The sequence below is a fragment of the Glycine soja genome, chromosome 12, assembly GCF_004193775.1.
Source record: "Glycine soja cultivar W05 chromosome 12, ASM419377v2, whole genome shotgun sequence".
Taxonomy (NCBI): Eukaryota; Viridiplantae; Streptophyta; class Magnoliopsida; order Fabales; family Fabaceae; genus Glycine; species Glycine soja.
In genome coordinates this window covers 28491003-28515363 of record NC_041013.1, presented here as the reverse complement: position 1 = coordinate 28515363, position 24361 = coordinate 28491003, and the positions used below count along the sequence as shown (strand labels likewise).

Here is a 24361-nt window from a genome sequence, read left to right as displayed (position 1 = left end):
GAAGCTTCTGGTCGGTATTGATTTTTGGTATAACCCTTCAACACCTTCATGTACCGCTCAATTGGATACATCCACCACAAAAAAACTAGACCACACAACCGAATTTCCCTCACAAGATGAACAATTAGGTGAACCATGATGTCAAAAAATGATGGAGGAAAATATGTAACACCCTGATATATATATCTATAGTAATTATGTTTGATGTTTGATTATTTGTTGCATTATTTTTATCCGTAATTATTTTCAAGGAGGTTAATTTAGTTAATAGAGGGGTGTGGGTAGATAAGGATCTAGCTTCTCAAAGAAGTCTCTTGAGAAAGCTTCTCAAAGAAACCACATTGAATCCCGGTCACATTGGCATGGTCGGAACTTCCAAATGATATCCCTTTGTAAAACCCAAAATGCTCTCAGCGCTCTTATGTAGTGATGTGGGTGTTTGACCCAGAGCATTGTTATTAGCTTTGTTTTCTGAAATCCATATTAAGTCTCCTTTGTTTTGGCATGGTAGAGGTTTGCGTGGAACCGTCAATCAAGGACAAAGAAGAAATCTCCAAGTGACGTGACGAGGAAACCGGGGGATAGCTCACAATAGGTGAGGGGAGTTTATTATAAAATTTACCATTTTAACACCATAGCTAGGGTCAGGGAACCTAGCTATGAGGATATTTGCCTGTCCCTGTTGCATGCTGATTTTTCTTCAAAGAAAATTACGTTTGAACTAATGGGATGTGATATATATATATATGTGTGTGTGTGTGTGTGTGTGTGTGTGTGTGTGTGTGTGTGTGTGTGTGTGTGTGTGCGAAATGCGATTTATTGTTGATGTCACTATTAAGGATTTTAATTGATATGTGATGATAATGATAATTATGATGATATTGATTTGAGATGGCGTTGTTAATAAAGACCATGTCAACATGAATTGTTATTATTGATGAATATGTGAATATGAAATGAGGTTTCTGTTGTTGTTGATAACGTCATTGAGATGAGATCATATTTATGTTGTGAATGACATGGAAATGGAATGTTGATTGATGTTGGAAATGCATTGGCATGTGCATGTTGTGTATTTTCATGGGGGGCATTGTGCACTGACCTTCCTGGGTCTTTGGCACTAGCTTTTGGCCATGATCATACATCGTATGGAGTGTATGTCATGGGGGGGTAGAGTGCACTGACCTTGTCGGATGGCCCAAACGTGGGTAACTAGTATGGTTAGAGAATCTAAGCATTTTTGAGGGGATGCTTAGGCGCTTTAATTGGTCCATGGTCTTTGGCACTTACTTTTGGCCGTGATCATAGCTTATACGACATAGGAAATACAGTAACTGTGGCCAAGCGTACTTTGTACTAGGGGGTTGTCACCTGGTAGGGAACACCTTTGGGCTCCCAGGCTGATCACTTATGGGAGGGGGGTTGTTACGTGAACAACCGGGTGGTCGCGACAAACTCAACACAGTTCCCTAAGTGAGAGTGTCGTGTGGACACGCTTAGGCTATTTCCTGAGGTTTGGTTGTTGTTGGTACGTACCACATTGCATCTGAGTGTTGAGTCAGGTGCATGCATCATTCTGTGCAGTCTTGATTGGGTCCATGGATGGATGATGAGTAATTGTTGGATGTGGATGATGAATATTTGTTGGATATGAGTGTTGAATAATGATTGTTGTGTATGCTCATCATGTGTGCCTATGTTCCTTGCTAATTGTGGTTATTTGGAATTGGTATTGGTTCTTTTTATAATGAACTCACCCTTACAATTTTGTATTGTGTGGTTGAAACCTGTGATGATCACGAACCTTGTTCGTGGGAGCAGAATGACAGTGACAGGGTGCAGGGAGTAAGATTTTGGTGAGGAGCCGCCGAGCCGACGTGATGACGTTGGCGTTATTTTGGGAGAGAGTTGTGTTTTGTAATCAACTCCTCCGTAGTTGGTTTTTAAGTTTTATTTTGTTGAGTTAAAGATGTAAAACTGGGATTTTAATTATACTTATGAACAGATTTAATTTTCATTTATGTGTATGACGTGTACCGAGTTACTGTTTCTATATAATTATGTATATTCACTTAAGTAATGGCATGTTGTTGGATGAATGCATGTTGTGACAAAAATTACTTCGGTTTTCATAAGCAAAATTAAGGGAGTTCTTTTAATAAAAATTAAAATTATTGAATATTAGAGTGTGGATACCGTAGCGATGAGGCGGGTCGTTACAAAATACATCTCCAACTAACAAAGGACAATGGCAGCCTCATTCTCCAAATCATCCAATTATTGAGGGTAAATGACTTTGCTACAGATGACATTAAAAAGAAAGCACAAATGGGTTATCGCAACCCTAACTTTGTCAGGCAAGATCCCGTGAATCGTGATAGGCAATAGTTGTTGCATTAAGACATGGCAATCATGAGACTTCAAGCCAACCAAATTCAGATCATTGAGGGCTACAAGGCTCTTGATATTTAGAGTATCCTTGTGGAACTTTTACATTCTGCAAACATTGACAAAAACTTCTCTTCTCTGTTGTTGACATTGTGTGGCATGCTGGGGGTAGATATGTTCGATGACCTTGTGATATTGGATGCAACTGCTCTTGTATTCCCATGTTAACCAAGTCTTGACGACATTTCAAACCATCCTTTGTCTTGCCTTTGATGTTAAGAAGGGTATCAATTAAACTATCATAGACATTTTTCTCCACTTGCATAATGTCTAGACAGTGACGCACATGTAGATCAGACCAGTATGGAAGATCAAAGAATATAGACCTTTTCTTCCACATGTTTATGGGAGATGATGCTTCTTTTAGGTCTTCCCAAATATAGTTGCGATGTCCTTTACCCGATCATACACTTCGTTTCCAACTAATGGTTGTGGTGGACTTTCATTCTCCTGACTTCCATTAAAAGCTTTTTTCAATCGCCGATATGGGTGAAAAGGTTTCAAAAATCTTCTATGTCTGATATATACTGTCTTCTTTCTATGTCTCAGTTGGATGAAGCTTGTGTTTCTCTCACAGATAGGACATGCATGATGCCCTTTGACATTGTATCCACTTAAATTTCCATATGCTAGAAAGTCAATAACAGTACAAAACACCATTGACCGTAACCTGAAGGGCTACTGCAGATTCCCATCCCACACATCAACCCCGTCTTCCCACAATATTTTCAAGTCTTCAATTAACAGAGTGAGATATACATCAATATCATTCCCTAGCTGCCTTGGACCCGCTATCATCATACATAGGATAATGTATTTTCGCAAAATGCACAACCAAGAAGGGAGGTTGTAAATCATCAGCAAAACAGGCCATGAATTGTGGTTTGTGCTTAAGTTACCATAAGGATTCATTCCATCCAAAGCAAGAATAAGCCTTAGGTTCCTTGGCTCTTCTCCAAAATTTGGATACAAACAATCAATTGTCTTCCATTATGGAGAATCGACCGGATGTCGGAGTAGTCCATCCCTTTTTCTGTCATCTGCATCCCATCTAAGGTTTTTTGCATCATGTCCATTAGCAAACAATCGCTTAAACCTTGGTATTATGGGAAGATACCAGAAGACCTTTGCAGGATGACAATTATTGGTTGTTGCATCATCACTGAATTCGTTATGCTATACTTTGTATCGTGATACCCCACACATGGGGCACTATCGTATTTCTGCAAACTGATTTCTGTATAATATGCAATCATTAGGGCATGCATGGATCTTCTAGTACTCCATTCCCACAGGACATAAAATCTTTTTCTCCTCGTAGTGATTTTTCGGCAATGTGTTATGTTCAGGAAGCATGTTCTTCAATAACACCAGCAATGCAGTGAAGCTTTTATCACTCCACCCAAATCTTGCCTTTAAGTTGACCAAAGCTAACACTGCTGACAACCGTGTGAAAGTTGTGCACCCCGAATACAATGGAATCTTTGAATCACGTTCTATGTTGTCATACAAAGGTGCATGTGCTTGTTCAAAAGTGTCTTGTCCAAGATCACGAATCATGTCATCTATACGATCTCCGGTGTCTTCATGAACTGGCTCAGTGCGGGAAACAGTTGGGATGTCGAGCACTTCCCCATGCCATATCCATTTTGTGTAATTTGGAATGATGTCGTGACATATAAGATGTGATCTGATTTCATTTACTAATTGTCATCTCCCATTCACACATTTAACACACGGGCAGAAAAATTTCCCCCCCAAACTTTTAGCATTAAGTTGTGTAAATTATAGGAATTGTTCGACCCCATTCTTATACTCATCACTCATGCATGATGCTTTCATCCAACTTCAATCCATGTTTCATCTTTGCTATTGATCAGAATCATTAAGTTATATATCATGCATGTTAAACTCACTTTTTTCATTAAAGGTGTGGCTCTATCCCATTCAGGAAGACATTTTTATAGTTGATTCAAACGTATAGGTAAAATCTATTTTGTTAGATTGACAAAATTTCAACAACATTTCGCATTGGTCTTCAGGTACACAAGATGAAAATGGTGACATGTTGCACAATCACCACAGTCAAATATGCACCTGAAGAACAATCTGAAATGCAGTACACCGAATTTTCTTCAAATCATGCAAAAGAGAATTTACCTCTACGTATGAATCAGCTATAAAAAATGTCCTCCCAATCTGTCCAAGCGGACAATTCAAGACTCAATACACTGATTAATTCAAACTATCTGTATTAATCAGTGTATTGAATCTCAAACAGAAAACTAAGTTTCACTCATAATGCACGTAACTACTAATATCAAAGAATACTTATATTTCAACAAGGGCGTACAATAAGCACAGTAGTTTCATAAACAGATACATACCTCAAAAGATGCTGACTAACAACCACAACGAGTGCAGGGATGCAATAAAATGGTACAGAAAAATATGTAGTTCTGAAGTCCTTGATATAATCTATACCACGAATGGGGGAAACAATCAAAACAAGAAGTAAAACAATACAAAGGTAGGAAATATTAAAGCTATTAGACCTTATTCAAATGATTGAAAACCATGGAAGCCAACTATGTTGATATATTTATATCCAAAGCAAGTTGGTATGTTCAATGAGGTTTCTCATGTTGGATGCAACATGAACTAGTCTTTATTAATAAGGACGGTTCTGGTATGTTCAATGAGGTTTCTCATGTTTTAAAGACAAAATAACTCTATCAGCCTACAAAGACATGCAACCACATTAGTATAATAATCTTAACATTAATTAGGCTTTTACTTTCTATACATAACTCTCATAGCTTGGGTAAAAACAAATATAAAATACAAGATTCTATGTAACATTGAAAAAAAAATCAATCAATCAATAATAAACTTTATTTTGACACAATTTACAAAGGATTTCTCCTAACTTCTATAGTAATTACTTATATGATATACCCTACATTTTCCCAACAAATAATCCAACATTTCTATACAACATTGTTGTACACTATACGTATATATACTTGTTTCTTACTTACCATCAAAAGAATAATCCATGAAGCAAGGACACCAAGAGGAAGAAAGGTATAACATGAACAAAAAAAGAAGATGTAGCTGAGGCATAATAATAGTAATAAGGATAGTTATTAGGTTCGGAAATCACTGTCCTGAACCTGATGAAGAAGGGTTGTTGGATTTCAAAGGTGGAGGAGGAGCAGTTCCTAATGGAGGAGTTTGTGAAGGCTTTGATGGTGGTAGTAACACTAGTGATGGTGGAGGTTGTGAAGGCTTTGTTGGTGGTGGTAGCATAAGTGAGGGTGGAGGGTATGTTAGGAGTGGAGAAGGTGGTGGATCATATGATCACAAAAGAAATGGGAGGAAGTAGCAGATGATAGGAAAGAAATTTGGTTGAGAATTGAGTTTGACTGAAATATTTAACGAATTGAGTTTGAATAGTTCATGAGTAGTTTAGCTCACTTATAACCTTGCTTACTAGTGGGATTGATTCATTGGAATAATAATAATTATATGTATAAGATATCAGTCTTAGGGAGCTTAAAGATGAAAGATGGATTTGTATTGATATGTTTCATTGTACAGCAAACTATGATTATTAGGTAAATGCCATGCTTATACAAAGTTTAACTTTTGTAACCAACTTAAATAATCAACAGATTTAGTAACTAAACATAATTGTCCTAACTACATTAATAACATGGTAAAATCCAGAATAAGGATAAAAAGATATTTTGGGGATTAAAAAAAATAAGTGTGTAACCTACCAATAAATAATTTTTAACAAATAATTTTTTCTGGAAATTTGTAACAAATAATTTTTTATCCTGGGAGAGAAATTATTGTTGAGAGAGAGAAATTTCACTTTCAGACATGTCTTTCACTAAGTTTTCATACCAATCGACATTTCTCTTTACTTATTCATTGCCTTGCTACATTTGATTTTCTTGTCTAATTGTGATGGCCACCAGGTTCTAATGGGCATTACTATGTACAACAGCCTATCCCATCGCCTCCCCTGGTAAACAACTATGGAAATGGGAATATGAGCATGCGGCATTTAGGCGCTTTTTTCAACTCAACTCAATTCAAAAGTGATCAGATATTTTTTACCTATGAAATGATTATGGAAATGACCAATGCATTTTCTACTCAAAATGTTATTGGGGAAGGAGGGTTTGGGTGTGTTTACAAAGGTTGGCTGCCAGATGGAAAAATAGTTGCAGTAAAGAAGCTTAAGGCTGGTAGTGGACAGGGAGAAAGGGAATTCAAGGCTGAAGTGGAGATCATCAGCCATGTTCATCATCGACATTTGGTGGCATTAGTTGGTTATTGCATATGTGAGCAGCAAAGAATTCTTATCTATGAGTATGTTTTCTTCAAAGATCATCACTTGCATGGTAACGTGAGTTTCCCTTGATTTTTTCTTCAAAAATGATAATGGAGTTCATGTTTTCTCTGTATTTCATTTGGTTCTCATGATCATATGTGTATTATTACAGAAAGTGGAATGCCAGTGTTAGATTGGGCCAAGAGGCTAGAGATTGCAATAGGTGCTGCAAAGGGCTTAGCATATCTGCATGAGGATTGTAAACATATCTGTATTTATTTTCTTCTCCCATAAGTGCTTATAAATTTTTTTTATCTAAACATAACCTCTATATTCTTCAAGTGGAATGCAGCATTTTAAAAATCTTTTTGACAATTGGGGAAATGATTGTGAAAATGTTGTGTAGAAAATCTGAACTGCACAATTCAATTTTAATTTCTAACAAATTTTAGGCGGAACCCAGATGGTTTAAGTGGGTTCAGTTAAACTCATTATATGATGTGTATAGGTTTTCAAGTAATGTGTTGAAATACTCCTTTTATCCTTGTCGAGTGAGTCATAATTTTCCGTTATCTGAAGACACTCCTAGCTACCCTTTCTCCATGAATTATGGGCCAACAATTCAATAATTCTTAATTTGTTATCCTCTCATTCCTTATTTTTGCTTGATGTTTGATGGAAGTTATGAGAAGATTATGTACTGATGTATGAAATTTTTCTAAAGCAGAGAACTATCCTAAATCCTAGAAGATCTTACAAGTTAAAATATGAATACCTTTTAGATCTCAATAGTGTTATGAAGATCATTTCACGCTTTAAGAAAGATCGTTGGTACTTTTGATTCACTTTATCTGTTTATGTTTCATTGTATCTTAAGGACATCACATAATTATTGACTATGCTTCGCTCTTTCGAACATTTCTCTAAACACCAGCGTGTTTGTAACTAAAAACAAACGTAAATTTTGGGTAGGAGGTTAGCAACTATTCCAACTATCACAAACACAAAGTAGACATTTAGAAGAGGAAGCATATTTTCAACCTTTTGAGGACCTAATTGTTAGAAAATAAAATAAAAAAATGAAAGAAAATAAATACGAAAAAGATGCACAGTCTTGAATTAAATAATAAAATAAGAGTAGCAAAATAAATTTAATTGACAGCACATGAATAATGCATTATAACATACAATAAGCACAAGAAAAAAAATAAATTAGGGGAAAAAAGATATAGCCTGGGTTGAAGCGTGTAAACACTATCATTAAAGAGAAAACGCCCCACTGCACTAGTAGGAAAATTTGATTGCACTCCTCTCCCAAGATACGACAACCCGTTGGTTCCCAATCGTGTGCAGCGAAAGGATCCCCGAACCTTCTGAACACCAATGCTCTTGCTCTCATAAAAATAAGTTCAATTTTTTTTTAGAGAAAGAAACCAGACGTTCTCTGTATCCTATTTTAGAAAAAGAGAAAAGATATATATATATATATATATATATATATATATATAGGCATTTTTGCAACAACAAAATACGACCGTTGGAAATATGACCGTTGGAAAATCAACCTACAGTTGTCACAACAAACATAACAAACTAGTTGACTCATTAAAGCAAAATCTTAAGAAAATCTAAAATAAATATTTTATTTTATAAAATAGAATTAATATAATTAATATATATTTATAAATTTTAAATTAAAACACAAATATTTACCAACATTCCCCCACATAATTTAAAATTTTAAAATATATTTTTTGAAAGATAATTTGTATAAAAACATAAGAGAAAGAGCATGTGATATTGTATTTCGGTATAAGGAACCTTCCGGGTTTGAGTCTTATACCTTGTGTTTATGAACTTCCATCCGAGAAAAATGTAGTGACTTGATTGTCTTGAACTACATATTCTTTAACTGGACTTTAGTACACAACCCCTACAATATTGGCGTTCAATTAGGTTCTAATCAGTGGTAGCGCGTTATACGGCCTTGCGCTTGTATCTTGTTTCGTGAGTGTCCCTTAGAGATTAGCCCATATCTCATAGTGGCGGCCCCACCACCACACTCACTAGGTGAATCCTCAAAGAGTGAGTTGTGACCCCCACCCCTACAATAATTGTCATCGGACTCATTAAGAGGTATTTTTTAAACCAAGAATACACATATATAAATACCTCAACCTTAATATTGCCACAATTTATAATACGCCTCGTCATAGGAATGAGAAATGGAACAGCTCCGCCAAATTTCATTTTGGTGTACTTTAGTCAACAAACAATTTCGTTGTTACCCGTTGAACTCCATTCATGGGATCACCAATCACACGGAGACGGGTGTCCATTGTTGTAACAAAATAATGGGCTTCAATCTCATTCCCTTCGATGACTCAAGTACTTGTTGACGCGTCAACCCTTTTGTAAACGGATCCGCAATATTATTTTTTGACCTGACAAAGTCAAGAGAAATGACAACATGAGAAATCAAATTTCTTATAGACTTATGTCTCACTCTTAAGTGTCTTCTTTTTTCATTAAAATTTTGCTAGTCACTTTAGATATAACAATTTGACTATCACAGTGCATTGGAATTTGAGGTATACATCGCATAATACATTTTTAAGAAATTCAGCCTCACTAATAGTAGTATTTAAGGCAATAATTTTTGCTTTCATGTTAAATAATAATTTTTCTAGTAGATTTTCATGATACTGCACAACCAGCTAAAGCAAAGACATAATCACTTGTCAATTTTATTTCATCAGAATCAGAAATCTAATTTACATCATTAAACCCCTCAATTACTTCTTAATGTACCAACTGCATATGCAATGTCAAGCCTAGAGAAGTTTGTCAAATGCAACATAGAACCAATAATTTGAGAATATTTATGTGAAAAAATGCGTTTACTCAAACTTTTCTTTAACTCAATAGATGAGTCATAAGGAGCAGAAACATGTTTCACATCAAAATGATTAAACTTCTTTAATATATAGCTTTTCAACATAATAAGATTGGATAAAAAATCATACCATCATTTTTCTCTATAAGCTTAGTACCCAAAATCACATCTACAAAACCAAGGTCTTTTATATCAAAATTTCTAGACAAGAAAAACTTCACATCATTTATGAAATTCATTTACTACCAAATATCAATATGTTATCCAGATACAAACATAAAATAACATGTTCATTATTATTAAATTGCTTCACATACACACATTTATCACTATCATTAATTTGAAAATCATACAAAAGAATAACTTAATCAAACTTTTGTGTCAATGCTTTGGAGCTTGTTTCAAACCATACAAAGATTTAACAATTTATTTTTCAAGAAAAAATATTTTCAAAGAAAGTCACATCTTTAGACTCCATAATAGTACCATTAGAAATTTCAGATACTTCTGAATTAATAACTAAGAATCCATAAGTAGTATTATGTAAAAAATATCCAACAAAATATAATTAATATTTTTTTTCAATTTTCCTTTTCTTATTAATAGGGATATTAACCTTTACTAGACACCCCCACACTTTAAGATATTTCAGATTTGATTCTCTTTTTCTCCATAGCTCATAAAGATTTTTTTTTTGTTTTTAATTTTTTTATAAGGTACTCTATTAAGAATACGACATGCAGAATATAAAGCTTCACCAAAGTGTTTATTTTATTATTTTTGTGTGTTATATTTTCACAGGCTTATCTTTTATCAATGAGTTATATATAAAGAGATAATCAGTCAACATGTAGCAACAAAATACTTGCAATAATAATAATAACGTTAAACAATAGAAATTAAAAAACCAAACAACAAACGTCCTGATTTTAAAGACTTGTGTTCACATGATCATTTGACTAAGTAAAAGATAACTTCCTAAGGCAGGAATGAAAGTAGTGAGATGCTTTTAGTTTTTTTTTTCACACAAACTAATTCTAAAAGCATTTTATCTTAAACAAAAATATAATTGACAAAGAAAATATTTTTCAACAATCTCATACTAATTTAAAATTTCAGGAAATGAATAATGCATTGTGTTTTCATCCATTAATTTTTCATGCTTTCTAGGTAGGAACTCGGTCATATCCATTATAGATATTTTGATACAACATCATGCTACTGCAGAAAAGACTATGCAAGAAGAAAGTATAAAACTTTTTCTCTCTAAAACTTTTTCTCTCTAAGACTGTTAGAAAATAAAATAAAAAATGAAAGAAAATAAATACGAAAAAGATGCACAGTCTTGAATTAAATAACAAAATAAGAGTAGCAAAATAAATTTAATTGACAATATATGAATAATGCATTATAACATACAATAAGCACAAGAAAAAAAATAAATTAGGGGAAAAAAGATATAGCCTGGGTTGAAGCGCGTAAACGCTATCCTTAGAGAGAAAATGCCCCACTGCACTGGTAGGAAAATTTGATTGCGCTCCTCTCCCTAGATACGACAACCCGTTGGTTCCAATCGTGTGCAGCGAAAGGATCCCTGAACCTTCTGAACACCAATGCTCTTGCTCTCATAAAAATAAGTTCAATTTTTTTTTTAGAGAAAGAAACCAGACGTTCTCTATATCCTATTTTAGAAAAAGAGAAAAGATATATATATATATATATATATATATATATATATATATATATATATATAGGCATTTTTGCAACAACAAAATATGACTGTTGGAAAACCAACCTACAGTTGTCACAACAAACATAACAAACTAGTTGACTCATTAAAAGAAAATCTTAAGAAAATATAAAATAAATATTTTATTTTATAAAATAGAATTAATATAATTAATATATATTTATAAATTTGAAATTAAAACACAAATATTTACCAACACTAACTAAGGAATTACATTGCGCGTGATTTTTTTATTTATTCGGAAGACAACTGTCTGCAACAAACTTCTGGATTTTTATATTTCATATTTTATTTCAAATATGAATAACTAAATTATTTTATCAACTCTAGGCAGCCAAAAGATTATTCACAGAAATATAAAGTCCGCAAACATACTTTTGGATAATGCTTATGAGGCACAGGTATGCATACATTTTGTTTTGGTCATGTGCTATGGTGAAATTTATTTTTCAATCTAGACACATTAGTTTTCTCTAAATACGATGTTTGGATGGTAATTCACCCTTGTTTTAGTACAGGTTGCTAACTTTGGACTTGCGAGGTTAGCTGATGCTGCCAATACCTATGTATCAACTAGGGTCATGGGAACCTTTGGGTATGTTTCCTTTTCCTGAACATAAAGAAAGGGTACTAATGTATATAGATTATCATATCAAATCAGGCAAGTACTCTTCATTTTGTGGAGAATGCAAATATCAGAGAAAGTGTCTTTCGAAGGTGAACAATTTAATTCAAAGTTGGGAAGTTAGCTTTGAACTTTGGTAGCATTTGGCCAAATTTCTTTAGGCATTTATTCTCTTTAAAAGGAAAAGTTGGGTCAAACAAAATTTGGAAAAGCTATAAAAGATAAAATTAGCATTTTTTTGTTAATGAAGGAAAGACAACAAACAGAGCTTTCACAGAAGCTAATTGGAGGACTTCTATCTTTAAGGAAAAGAGAACCTGAAAAAAGTTGAGCCAAAAACTACCTTAACAAGTTGTTTTCAATGTTTTCTGTACAAATCTTTGAAAATAGGAAATAGAATGAAAATAACGTGGTAATTTTGTAATTAAAGTGAAGACAGAAAATGAAAACAGAAAACAAAATTGCAAGTAAATGCCCCCTTAGTCTTTGTCTATTAATGAATTGGCATAGAATATGATATGAATAATCACTTTGACACTTTGTCTTTCCTACAGATTTCCTCTAGAGTTGTTAGGAAAGATGAGTACAGATTGTCTTGTCATGCAAAACCATCATGTGTGTATATATAGTCCATATATTATTATTAAGTAAGAGGCTTTTAGTGTTTTTTACAATCTCACAACAATTTAATAGGACAAATTGTCTTCAATTAGAGTTTTAAACCACTCATGAGACATGAATGTACCTTCAAATTGGTCCTGTTTTATAGATTTACAACTTGTATTGTTTGGACAAGTCTATGATGGCACACCCCTGGGTGCACTGTTGCACCATTTAATATGAGCCATTGGATCAATTGGATGACTTGGTATAATCATATTCATAGTCTTCATTGATGCAGAAAGTTTTGAAGCAACATTAAAAATTTACTAAATATTTTAGGTCCAGGCTCCTAAAGATAGGACAGTTAATGGCATGTCTGTCGTTTTTCCTAATTATTTGAATATTGCTTATGCTATTAAAGATGCCATTGTTGACTCTTCCTTAGTTCTTAAACATTAAGATACTGATAGGAAACCCAGATCCAATTAACTCAACAAACCACAATCCAACTAACCCAGCAACTACTAAGGCTGGGTTTGTTACTAAAAGCCCTCACAAGCATAATCTAAAAGGGGCAAGAGGATTTAGGAAAGAGAGTTAGGGGACAGAGAAAAGAAGGTCTAAGGAGATTTGTTTGAATAGGAATTTTTTCAATAGGAGAGGGCACCAAAAGCCTTAGAGTTTGTATTCGGCATTGTGTTTGTGACCAAAGGTTTTGCCTTGGCTTGGATATTTTGCTCTTAGTATTCTATGTATCTTCATACATTTTCTCAACAAAAATAGTCTATCTTCTCCTAATTTTCTTTGTGCATAATTTCTCTAGATCTTTTTTTGGTGAATTAATTTCTCTAGATATTTATTTCACTATCAAATCAGTTTGATGAAGTTCATTAGCTATAGACGTTTGAAATTCAGTAATAGAATTTTTTATTTGATTTTGGACGTGATAGTATGGCATATCCCCGGGAAAGCTTCTAAATATTCCAAAGTTGTCTAGTTTTTTCGAGATCTTGACAACTTGTCCAGATGAAGATGATAAGGTACTCAGTCTTATCCTATCTAAATAAGTGATGTTGGTATGCAAATCCATTTTTTGACATATTCATAGCTTGTAATTGAGCTGTCTTTCTTGATTTATACTGGTCATGGGTCATGACATTGCGGAATGTGGACCACTTTCTTTTCTTTTGTTTATCAGAAAAAGAAAAAAAAAGGAAATTTGGAGTCTTACAAAAATTATTGATTTCGGAAAATAGAAACGGACAAATCAATATCTATATACTAAAACTAGAGTATGGAAAAATTACTAAAATGCTCATGGTTGAGGTCTTGACATTTGTCCCTTTTAATGGTTTTTTGGTCATTTTGAGTGTCCAATTGCCACTCCTCTGATTGTGCCACGTTTTTTTTAGATGGAAAGTTTTCATTTTTTGGGTGTGCCACGTTGCTTCATTTGTTGACACGTGCATTTTTGCTCTGCCTTCATCTCAGACGTGTGCCACACAAAGATCGAGTCTGCCTTCATCTCACCACTCTTCAATCTTCCATTCTTCCTTCTTTTCTCCAACAAGCTTGATTTAGAGTGCGAGGAAGTGTTGCTAATTTAATTTGGGGTTTGGTTGGGTTTCAGCGATTATCTGTTCAAGCTTCTCCTAATCGGCGACTCTTCCGTTGGAAAATCCTGCTTGCTTCTCAGATTCGTTGTGAGTCATCACTTTATTTGCTTCTCCTAATCTCTCTTTTTGTTCACTTCCTTTGTTTCTTCGTTTCGTTTCAGGATGACTCCTAGGTCGACAGCTACGTAAGTACCATTGGAGTTGATTTCATAATTATCACTCTTCTTCTCTTTTGTTATTTCTATTTATGGCCCAACACTCATTTTTATTTTATTTTCAGAAAATCAAAACCGTGGAGCTGGAGGGGAAAACCGTCAAGCTACAAATTGTGAGTATTCACACTTCACTGACACAAATCAATGTCTTTTACCGACTACTTCATTTATAATGCCCCCGATCTATATTATTGTGTTTTTAGTTTGTTTGGTGTAATTTATCCTAATTTCTGCATTCACCTCTGCCGGTGTTGGATAATGAGAATCAAAGAGAAATCATCATTTCACTTGATCATATTCATGATTATGGCCACATGCATGCCAAGCTTGGAGTCATTTGTTGTGTTTTGTTTAGTGGGATGGAGCTGGACAGGAGCGATTCAGGACTATAACAAGCAGTTATTATAGAGGAGCACATGTTTTTGTTGTCCTTTTATATTTTTTGGTACTTGTGTGTCTTGCAGTTGCAGTGTTCAGATGCTCAGGTTTTTTGGAATAGGTTACGACTCTCCCACTTTTGCCACTGCAATGTTTGATTTAATCCCTGCTTTTACCTTCATACTTGTCATCGTCTTCAGGTTTTTATTACTGTTCTCATTTGTAACTTCTGTTTTCTCTTGAAGGCACTGAAACATATCAAAGAGCTTGTGACTTAAGATCTCAGCAATGAACCCTTGCTAATTATTGCAGTGATAAGTGCAACCAATTTCCAAAGATATTAATTTGGAATACCTTATAGACTTAGGCTCTGTTTGGTTTAGGGAGGGAGAAGAGAAATTTTGTGAGTCCCATGTGGGACTTACACCTTTTACACTCAAATTTAATTAAAAAAATTATCTTTTATTTTTATTCTCTCTATTTTCATCCACTAAACCAAACAACCTTATAGTAGTAGTCTTGCATAATTTTCTAACTAATTCTCAAGCTTATTTTTTTGGTAATTGTCCTTATAGTATGGAAAAATTGGATTGGAAAGCTAACAGTACTCAGGCCAAGTCCATTGGCACATTGGTATCAATCGCTGGAGCCTTAATAATTACTCTGTACAAAGGCCAAGCAGTCATAAAGAATCATCCATCAAATAAATTGTTCCCCAAAAAACATGTTTCATCTGAGCAATTTGACTGGGTAATAGGGGCAGTGTTGCTTGCGGGTCATAGCTTTGTTCTCTCATTTTTGTTCATAGTTTAGGTAACCAATGCAAATCTCAAACACCATTTTGGCTTATTTGCAAACAAGACAATAAAAATGCTCAAAATCTCGATTTTACTTTTACTTTCTTTGATGTTTGTAGACATGGATAATTAGAAATTACCTTGCAGAGCTTGTGATAGTGCTCACTCACGGTACATTAGTTGCTATGCTATCTATCCCACCTTGACGGATTTCGGTAACGGATCCAAAAGCTTTGAGATTAGGATTTGATGTGAATTTGATAGCTATTGCATTGCAAGTAAGAATAAATGGTGATACTATTTCCTATATCAGCATGAGTCTTCTATTTCTTGCTCTGAATTTCGATTAACTTGATCTGCTTCTGAATGTAGGCAATAATTGGTGTATCCCTTCGAAGTATTGTTCATATATGGGTCATGAGCAAGAAGGGCCCTCTCTATGTGGCAATGTTTAAGCCAACTGGAATCATCTTTGCGGTCATCATAGGAATTGCCTTTCTTGGTGACTCTATCTATCTTGGAAGGTATATGTTTCTTTCATGTCTCAATCATAAGAAAAATTGGAGGTGTGTCCACTTATGGACTTATGATTTTATTAATGGGAGAATTTTGTTTTCGTGTGAATGAATGCAATTTAAAAAATACTTTAGTCTAAGGACTACAATTATGAAAGGGGGACCTTTTGTTTGCGTGTGTGTGAATGCAAATTAAAAATACTTTAGTCTTAGAAGGACAATTATGTGAGTATGGTTTTGTTTATGTACAGTGTGCTTGGAACAGCCATAGTGGTTATTGGTTTTTATGCTATTATTTGGGGGAAAAGCCAAGAGCAAGCAAAGGAAGAGTGTAAAGTCTATGATGACTCGGAATCATACTCGCCCATTGTCCCTCTTTTGGAGAACAAGAGAATGGAGGAATAGAATCATAGCAATCATTTAATTTCTCTAGCTTCAATATAAATGTCTCATGTAATATTTTGAAAACAGATTGCATTAATAAAAAAAAATTAGTCATAGTTCGATTGATTTGAAACCTTAGTCTAATTTTCTAACAAGATAATAAAAAATAAACAGCTTGAAACACACAACCAGTTTATAGTTTGATCAATAAAAAATAATGGGTGGGGAAGAAAGTAAGAATTTTATCAGACATGCTATTTTTCCTGCATTTCACATTCACAATGCATTATTTAATATCTATTTGGCTTAATGTCAGAGAATAAGAATTGGCCGTTTTTCTAGCCACTTTACAATATCCTATCGTTGTCTATATATATTCTTTTCTCTAACAACCTTTCATTTTGTCTTATTTCGTTAATTAACGGTGCTTCTTTTCTTTCATTTCTTTCTTTAAGAATAATTATCCAATCTGTTGGGTAGGTAAAAATATATTGACAAGGGAAAATTCTTTAGTTCAAATGAGTCGCAAACCACATGTCCAGGGAAATTCCAATTCAACTGTATTCTAATTGAATTGCCGCTGCTATAGATTATCGGGCATTATTATCTTTCCTTTATCTTTCTTTTTGTTAATATCATTCACACTGTTTCATTTGAACAGCTGAATAAGTATTCTATTAGCTATATGGCCTAGCCTAGCAAAGAAGGCATACGATAGAAAATAAAGAATTTATCCTTTGAAATTTCTTAACTTCATTTTCTTCTTTACAATTTCAGTCGTGCTATTCTCATATATCTTGCTTCTGCATTTCCAGCCATTGCAGACCATTGGTTAGTTAGTATTCTCCTTTTTTACAAATTTAATTGCGATCCTTCTTTGTCCAATCAAGATATTTGCATGTCTAGAGAGGGTCTTGGGTTGTGCAATTGTGAAGTTCTTTGGCTTTGGCTACTCATGTTATTTTTATATTTTATATGTGCAATTGTGAATCATCCCATGACATTCATCTTAATATAGTGGTTATTTAAATGATGAAACATAGATAAGTAATGTTTATGTTCCTAAACTTACAAGATATCGATCCCTTATTTGGTCCTGGCATACACTTTTGTTGTTTGCCTTTTAACACTTCCTATTCCATTCATTCGGTTAGGTACCCAGCTGATATTTCCTAGAGAGCAAGAATTCACTCATTTCCTTGACACTCACGCACCCTTGTTCTTAAGGTTCATATATAAAAGACTTCATGTGAATGAGAAAAGCAGTTCCCGCAGGTGGAGAAAGAATATTGTAGTTCAGTGAGAAAGAATATTGTAATTCAGTAAACATCCTTCAGTATCATGGATTTGGCTGTATTGTTATGTACTTTACTGACAATAAATTTACTTTTATAATCTTTTATGATGGTACGTGGGTGATTAACAAGTATCATTGATTGAGACTGCCATTTAAAAAAAATTATTCAATTTTTTCCCTTCCTTTTGACTTTATTTCTATAAAAAAAAAATTAATTCTTAAATGATTAGAATGAATCAGAAGATTAAATTGAATGAAAAACAAATAACAAAAGTAAATCTTTATAAGATAAATAATTGAAATAACTAAAATATAAAATAAAAAATCAAATTAAATTTTAAAAATAATTATAAAAGAGACATAAGTTAAGATCGAGTTACCTATATGACAATGAGTTTGTTTCAATGGTTTACAAATGAATACTATATCCCTAATGTTTTGGATGGCAACTGGAGGATTTTGAAAACTCATGTTGTCTATACTTTTGAATCTTCCTATATATTTTTAATAAGATTTGATGTCTTACGCATCCCCTAGGCATATTAATGTACCCCTCCAGAATACCCACATATAAGTCAACCTTAGTGTAGTGAAGTTGTTTGAGGTAATCTAACAATAACAGTCTTATCCCACCAGGAGGTAATCTATTTTAAAAGGACTAAAAATATTATTATCATTAAATCGTTGGTTTGCTATAGTGGATATGAAACTGAAATAAATGCAACTATATGTTATGGAAGGATTGAAAATTGAGTGTTTGTGCATATGAAATGACATTTATGCTATATGAATAACATTCTGATTATGTGGTTTATTCTAGAAGAGAGGCTGTGATATGATTTTTATTTTTATCTTTCCAAAACTGCTTTAGGTTTGAATTTTAAGTTCATGGACTTGCCGTGTATAAAATAGGTGACTATCACTGCTTTTATGGTTATCTGCTATTCCTTGCTATCTACATATGCTTTCATGATTTTGCATATTCTCTGCAAGTCCATGAAATTTTTTTTATTAGATTATCCATCTAATGGCTGTTTGATAGTTATGTAAATTTTGATTACACATATTTCATCTTCATTGCAAGATGGTGTGAAGTTGTAACATCTAACTTGAAATTTTAAATCATTGTTATTCCCTTTTTAATCCCCATCCTTCATTCCCTGGTCATTTGAAATTTTTTCTTTACAATTGGCTGTGATAGTGCTGAGAAAATACACATGATTCTTTGCTTCCATTTTGCTTGAGTACAAAAATTTGGTCAAGTTAAATGTTGAATACCTATGTAAAATCTAGGAAGAAGGTAGTTGATTTTTATTTTATTCCTTTCTTAACTTTTATCTTTAGTTGGATTAGAATCTAATTATTATTAAGCCAGATCTGCAATTGTCTGATTTTTGTTTGTTGTAAACATTTATATTATAAATGTTAAAATTATTTTTATTATTTGTTCAATTATTTGGTTTTGCAAGAGGTTGCGACAATTCCTAGAGAGATAAAAAGCCAAGAAAAAGAGATTGGAAGAGAAGATAACAAGCTATGCTAAAAAAACATTTATATTATTATTATTATTATTATTATTATTATTATTATTATTATTATTATTTAGTTATTGTTGTTTGTTTCATGTTTTTTCTTCTTTGCTGATTTTTTTTCGGTTTTTTCCCCTTTCTGATTTTCCTGCTTGCAAGGTTCTTTCTTTGTGCTTTGTTTTATGCATGTTTATTATTATTATTATTTTGATGGAATGTTCAAGCTATTTGAGAGGTACTTCAACTTCAAATTTCATGCTATTGTGTTATGGATTTATGTCTTCTTTCTTCATTCTTATTAATTCGTGTTTCATTTTCTTTACAATTGCAGTCATGCTATTATCATATTTTTTCGTTCGCTTTTGTGATCCCTTCTCTCCACCATGAGTAGGTCAGGACAACCACGGGATTTGAAGACGTTAGTGTTCCTCTCATTTCTCACTTGAATTTGTTTTGGTGGTGAAGTGAATGGCAATGAGAAAAATGCCATAGGGATGGTGGTGAGTCCTATTCTTTTGCATTGTCTTTTAAATTTAAGTTGGTAAGATATTGCAGTTAACAGAACATGAACATGGATTTGAAATCGATAATTTTTCCCTCTTATTGCATGTAATTAGAGGAAATAGTATGGTCACTGCTGAATTGCTTGAAATTCAAGTGTTTAAATGTAAATTAACAATCAACTTATTGTTATGTGAGTTGATAAATATAAATATGGAGTAATTTGTATTATAATTGACATGTTGCCATATATTTATAAAAAAAACTATTTGACTTATTTGAAATTTCAATTCTGAATTTAACTACAGTTTCTTTTTTACTTTTTAACCCTTGTAGTTTTAAACATTTATTTTCTTTATTATGTTTGAGCCTCATGAGATTCATCTTAATATAGTTTGTTAATTTTATGATTTGAAATAATTGTTTTACATGAACATTAATCTTTGAAGTTTTCTTAATCAAGTGATCTGTGCGTATGCACAAGTTTTAAATTCGCATAAACATCAACCTTTGAGGTTCCCTTAATCAAGTGACCCATACCTATGCACGGGTTTTAAATTCACATGAACATCAACATTTAAAGTTTGGTTCATCAAGTGATCCATGCGTATACACGGGTTACTTACTAGTTACTCTTCTAAAATCTATTTATATTCTTTTTTTTTTCCAATCAAATTTGCACTCCTTTAGTGATTTAACTTAACATGTATGGAAATTTTTTTCAAGGCAGGTAAGATACGATGGACTAATGAGTGGTGATTGGCGATATATTGGGTAAGACAGAGCTTTACACCACATTAATGTGCCAAATTAATTTACCCACTTGAATAATATTTTTTTTAATTTGGAACTTAATACATTAAGAAATACTTAATATGTTTTATTAAATATTTTAATTAGTTAAAAAAAGGTCAGTATTGTTTTTTATTGTTAAAACAAGACCAAATAAAGAAAATAAGAGTGTATTTATTATTAATTTTAAATAAAATGGTTCAAAACTTCGTTGGTTTTGAATATTTTAATTAATAATATTTTTTTAACAACAATGAATATACCTTAATTTACTTTTGAAAAGATTATACTGTAACGTGAGTGCGGAGGTTCTTCTAGCCGTGTCTTATTCTAACACGCAAGCATAATAAACAAGACAATCCAATTTAGGATTGTTATATTTAGGATGGATATCCAAATAAAACATGCAGGGACTTTATTTTCCCTCCTGGCGACGCGTTTAAAGAAGACGCTATACAAAAGATTAACGATCACGCAAACTTAATTTTCTTTAATATTTTTTATTAACTAGTAATTGATTTAGACTTTGAATCATTAACAAAAAAAGACTTGAATAAATCTAGTGAACTCTAAAAATGAAATTAAATTAAAAAAATATATAATTTTGTTGAAGTCATATAGAAATACTATGAACGAAAAACCCTTTCACCTAGATATTAAACACTGATATATTTAGAACGTAAGATTACTGAATGATTGGTTAAGTTGAAACAACCAGTGTTTGTTGATAGACACAATCAACAATTTAGTTTTCATTTATTTAGCTACACAGTATAATATACAACCATATAAGTTTTCTTCTAAAAAAAGAATGATTGTGTAAATTAGTTAACTCAAACCTTGATTTGATTTATACATGATGTTTTCTTTTAAGGGAACAATTATCACAAATAATATTAATCATCGAAATCTCAAATATATTTTTTAATAAAATAAATATATGAAACGAAATCACCAAACTTATTTTTTATAAGGTTAGTTTAGTTATTTCTTTTCGGTCTTGAAACAAGCTAAGCTGATGATTCTCGTCCTTAATTATTTCCTCCTATAAAAGTAGCAAGTGAGTTATTAAGCCAACTCTAATTTCAAATCTAGTATTTTTTTTTTATTTTAATCTATACTCCACCAATTTGGTTCGAACTTCATGGCCTATTTCCTTTTCTATTTTAAAGGATGACTGGTAGGATGAAACAAAAAGTATTGAAAACTATGACCTTTTTTAAGAAGAAAAAAACTAAATTTTTTTATAATAATTAAATAAAATATATTAATAATAAATTTTAATTTTTTATGATATAATTATTTTTACCAATATTGTATAAAAATTCTATAAAAGTTAAATTCTATTATATTAAAAATAGTTTTTTTTTTTATTTTCAAATGAAATAATATGCAATAATTTATATAAATGTGTGTTATATTGAAATGATAATCATGAAATAATAAAATTAAAATTACAAAATTTATTTTAAAAAATTAGTTTAATTTTTAAATGATTACCTTTTGAATTTGTTATTGTTTATTAATTATTATATATTTTTTAATTAAAATATAATTAATAACTCAATATATGATTTTTAAAAAAATATATAAATAATTAAAGAAAAAGAGTTTATATTAACATCGGTTATTTGAAAACCGATGTCGTTAAGCACTTACAACATCGGTTATGAAATAACCGATGTTAAAACTAAATTTAGTATGATTTTAACATCGATTATTTGAAAACCGATGTCGTTAAACACTTACAACATCAGTTTTAAAATAACTGATGTTAAAATCACACTAAATTCAGTTTTAACATCGGTTATTTGAAAATCGATGTTGTAAGTGTTTAACGACATCGATTTTCAAATAACCAATATTAATAGGATGATGTTAAAACTCATTTTTTTAGTAGTGCCTTAACGATCTCTTTCACTTTTATCGGTTAAAATGAACCTTTCAAAAATCTAAAATCAACCTTACGTGTAACTTTCTTGCTTTCAAAGAACTACGTAGGTCTGAGTTCCTCATCACAATTGAGGACATGTAGGAGCAAGAGCCACGCTCTTGTCGACCCCCAAAAAAGACAAAAAATATAAAAAAGGGAAAATCAACAAATATCAAAGTCATGATTTTGCATACTTGATTAAAGATTGTCATCCCTTGAGATGGATGCGTGAGGTGCGAATACCTTCCCCGCGCGTAAACAACTCCCAAACCTTTTATCCTTTAAAAAAAATCTGCGAGAGGGTAGGTTAGAACAACCCCAAAAAATAAAAAAATATATAAAAAGGGAAAATAAATAATATTGAAGTCACATTTTTGCACACTCGATTAAAGGCTGTTGTCCCTTGTGACGGGTGCGTGGGGTGTTAATACATTCCCTATGCATAAACAACTCCCGAACCCTTTTTTTCAAAATTCCCAAGCCTCTTTTTGGTTTTTCTAATGTTTTCCTCAAATAAACGTTGGTGGCGACTCCGCTCGTTTTCTCCCTTGGAGATGAACGCTTTGGCTTATCTATTTGGCCTTCGCCTTCCCGTCGTAGGGTAAGTTGCGACACATCACATTTGCATAAGTCATTGCATTATCATACATCTACATTTAGCATGCTTTTGTTTTGGCAATTGCATACATTCTATTTTCATTGTCTGCATGTTATGTTCACTCATGCATGATCCTAACACCTAGTTGCTCATGCCTTGCATTTTCCAAAAAAAAAAAACAAAAAAATTAAAAACAAGAAAAAGAACAAAATGTAAGGTCACAATGAAGCATGAAAGTTTACACCACATTCTTAGTTACATGCGTTGGGTACCATGATGATAGCTATAAACAAACCATGTTGGGGTTATACACTCATTTCTCTTGAAAATGATTGAAAATCACGTGAACATGGTACCTAATGCATTGTTAACTAGGAAAGGATGGTTCTTCGAGCGTTCATGTCGATCTCATAATTACATATGTCATGCATAGCATACGTATGCCCTAGTCATTCATCTCTATGATAGGTTGTCGAAGTATTGACAAATCAAAATTTATATTCCTTGGATTATGGGGACAAACCAAGCACATGCTTTTAAGAAAAGGATTTCATCAAGTCAAGGTCAAGTATGAAGGTTACCAACTAGCAAAAGTTAGGGCAAAAGATGGATCGAGTTTTACATAGCTTCTTTGGCTACTGCCAACACGTGATTGAGCTAAATAAATTACAAAATTTTGAGATTGTTGATGTCCATGTTGTATTTCTAGTTGCACTTTGACTCTGACAAGATGTAATGAATAATGTTGTCTGAATTGATTCGACCCTATGTTCTATTGAATGTCTTGTGTAAAAATTTGCAATACTTCAACAATGCATCATTCACATACATCCATGCTTATTTTTCTTTTCATATTGGTTGCATTGCTCATTGCATTCTTTCCTTGAAATCATAACTGTAATCATTGTTATCAAAATGAAAGAACGCGTTTTACGATGCCCTTACCGAACGCGTGCCAGGGCTAGAGTAATAAGTGAAATAGAGGAGGTGTAAAAGTAGATGAAGGCTGACATGGAGGCCATGAAAGAGAAAATAACCACAATGATGGAAGCCATGATGAGTATGAGAAGGATGATGGAGGTCAATATGGCTACAGTCGCTGCCCAGCAAAGATTTCTCAACCTCCATTTCTCAGA

The 24361-nt window shown here is 32.7% G+C and overlaps 1 protein-coding gene and 1 pseudogene across 1 annotated transcript; both read left to right on the top strand.

Moving 5' to 3' along the window:
• Nucleotides 1-6598: 6598 nt before the first annotated feature.
• Nucleotides 6599-15131, top strand: LOC114378907 (proline-rich receptor-like protein kinase PERK12). Its single transcript, XM_028337493.1, has 6 exons — nt 6599-6866; nt 6969-7055; nt 11773-11843; nt 11961-12037; nt 14966-15031; nt 15125-15131. Exons 1-6 carry the CDS (start codon nt 6599-6601, stop codon nt 15129-15131), a joined length of 576 nt encoding a protein of 191 aa, XP_028193294.1.
• Nucleotides 14180-16695, top strand: LOC114379678 (annotated as a pseudogene).
• The last annotated feature ends 7666 nt before the right edge of the window (nt 16696-24361 follow it).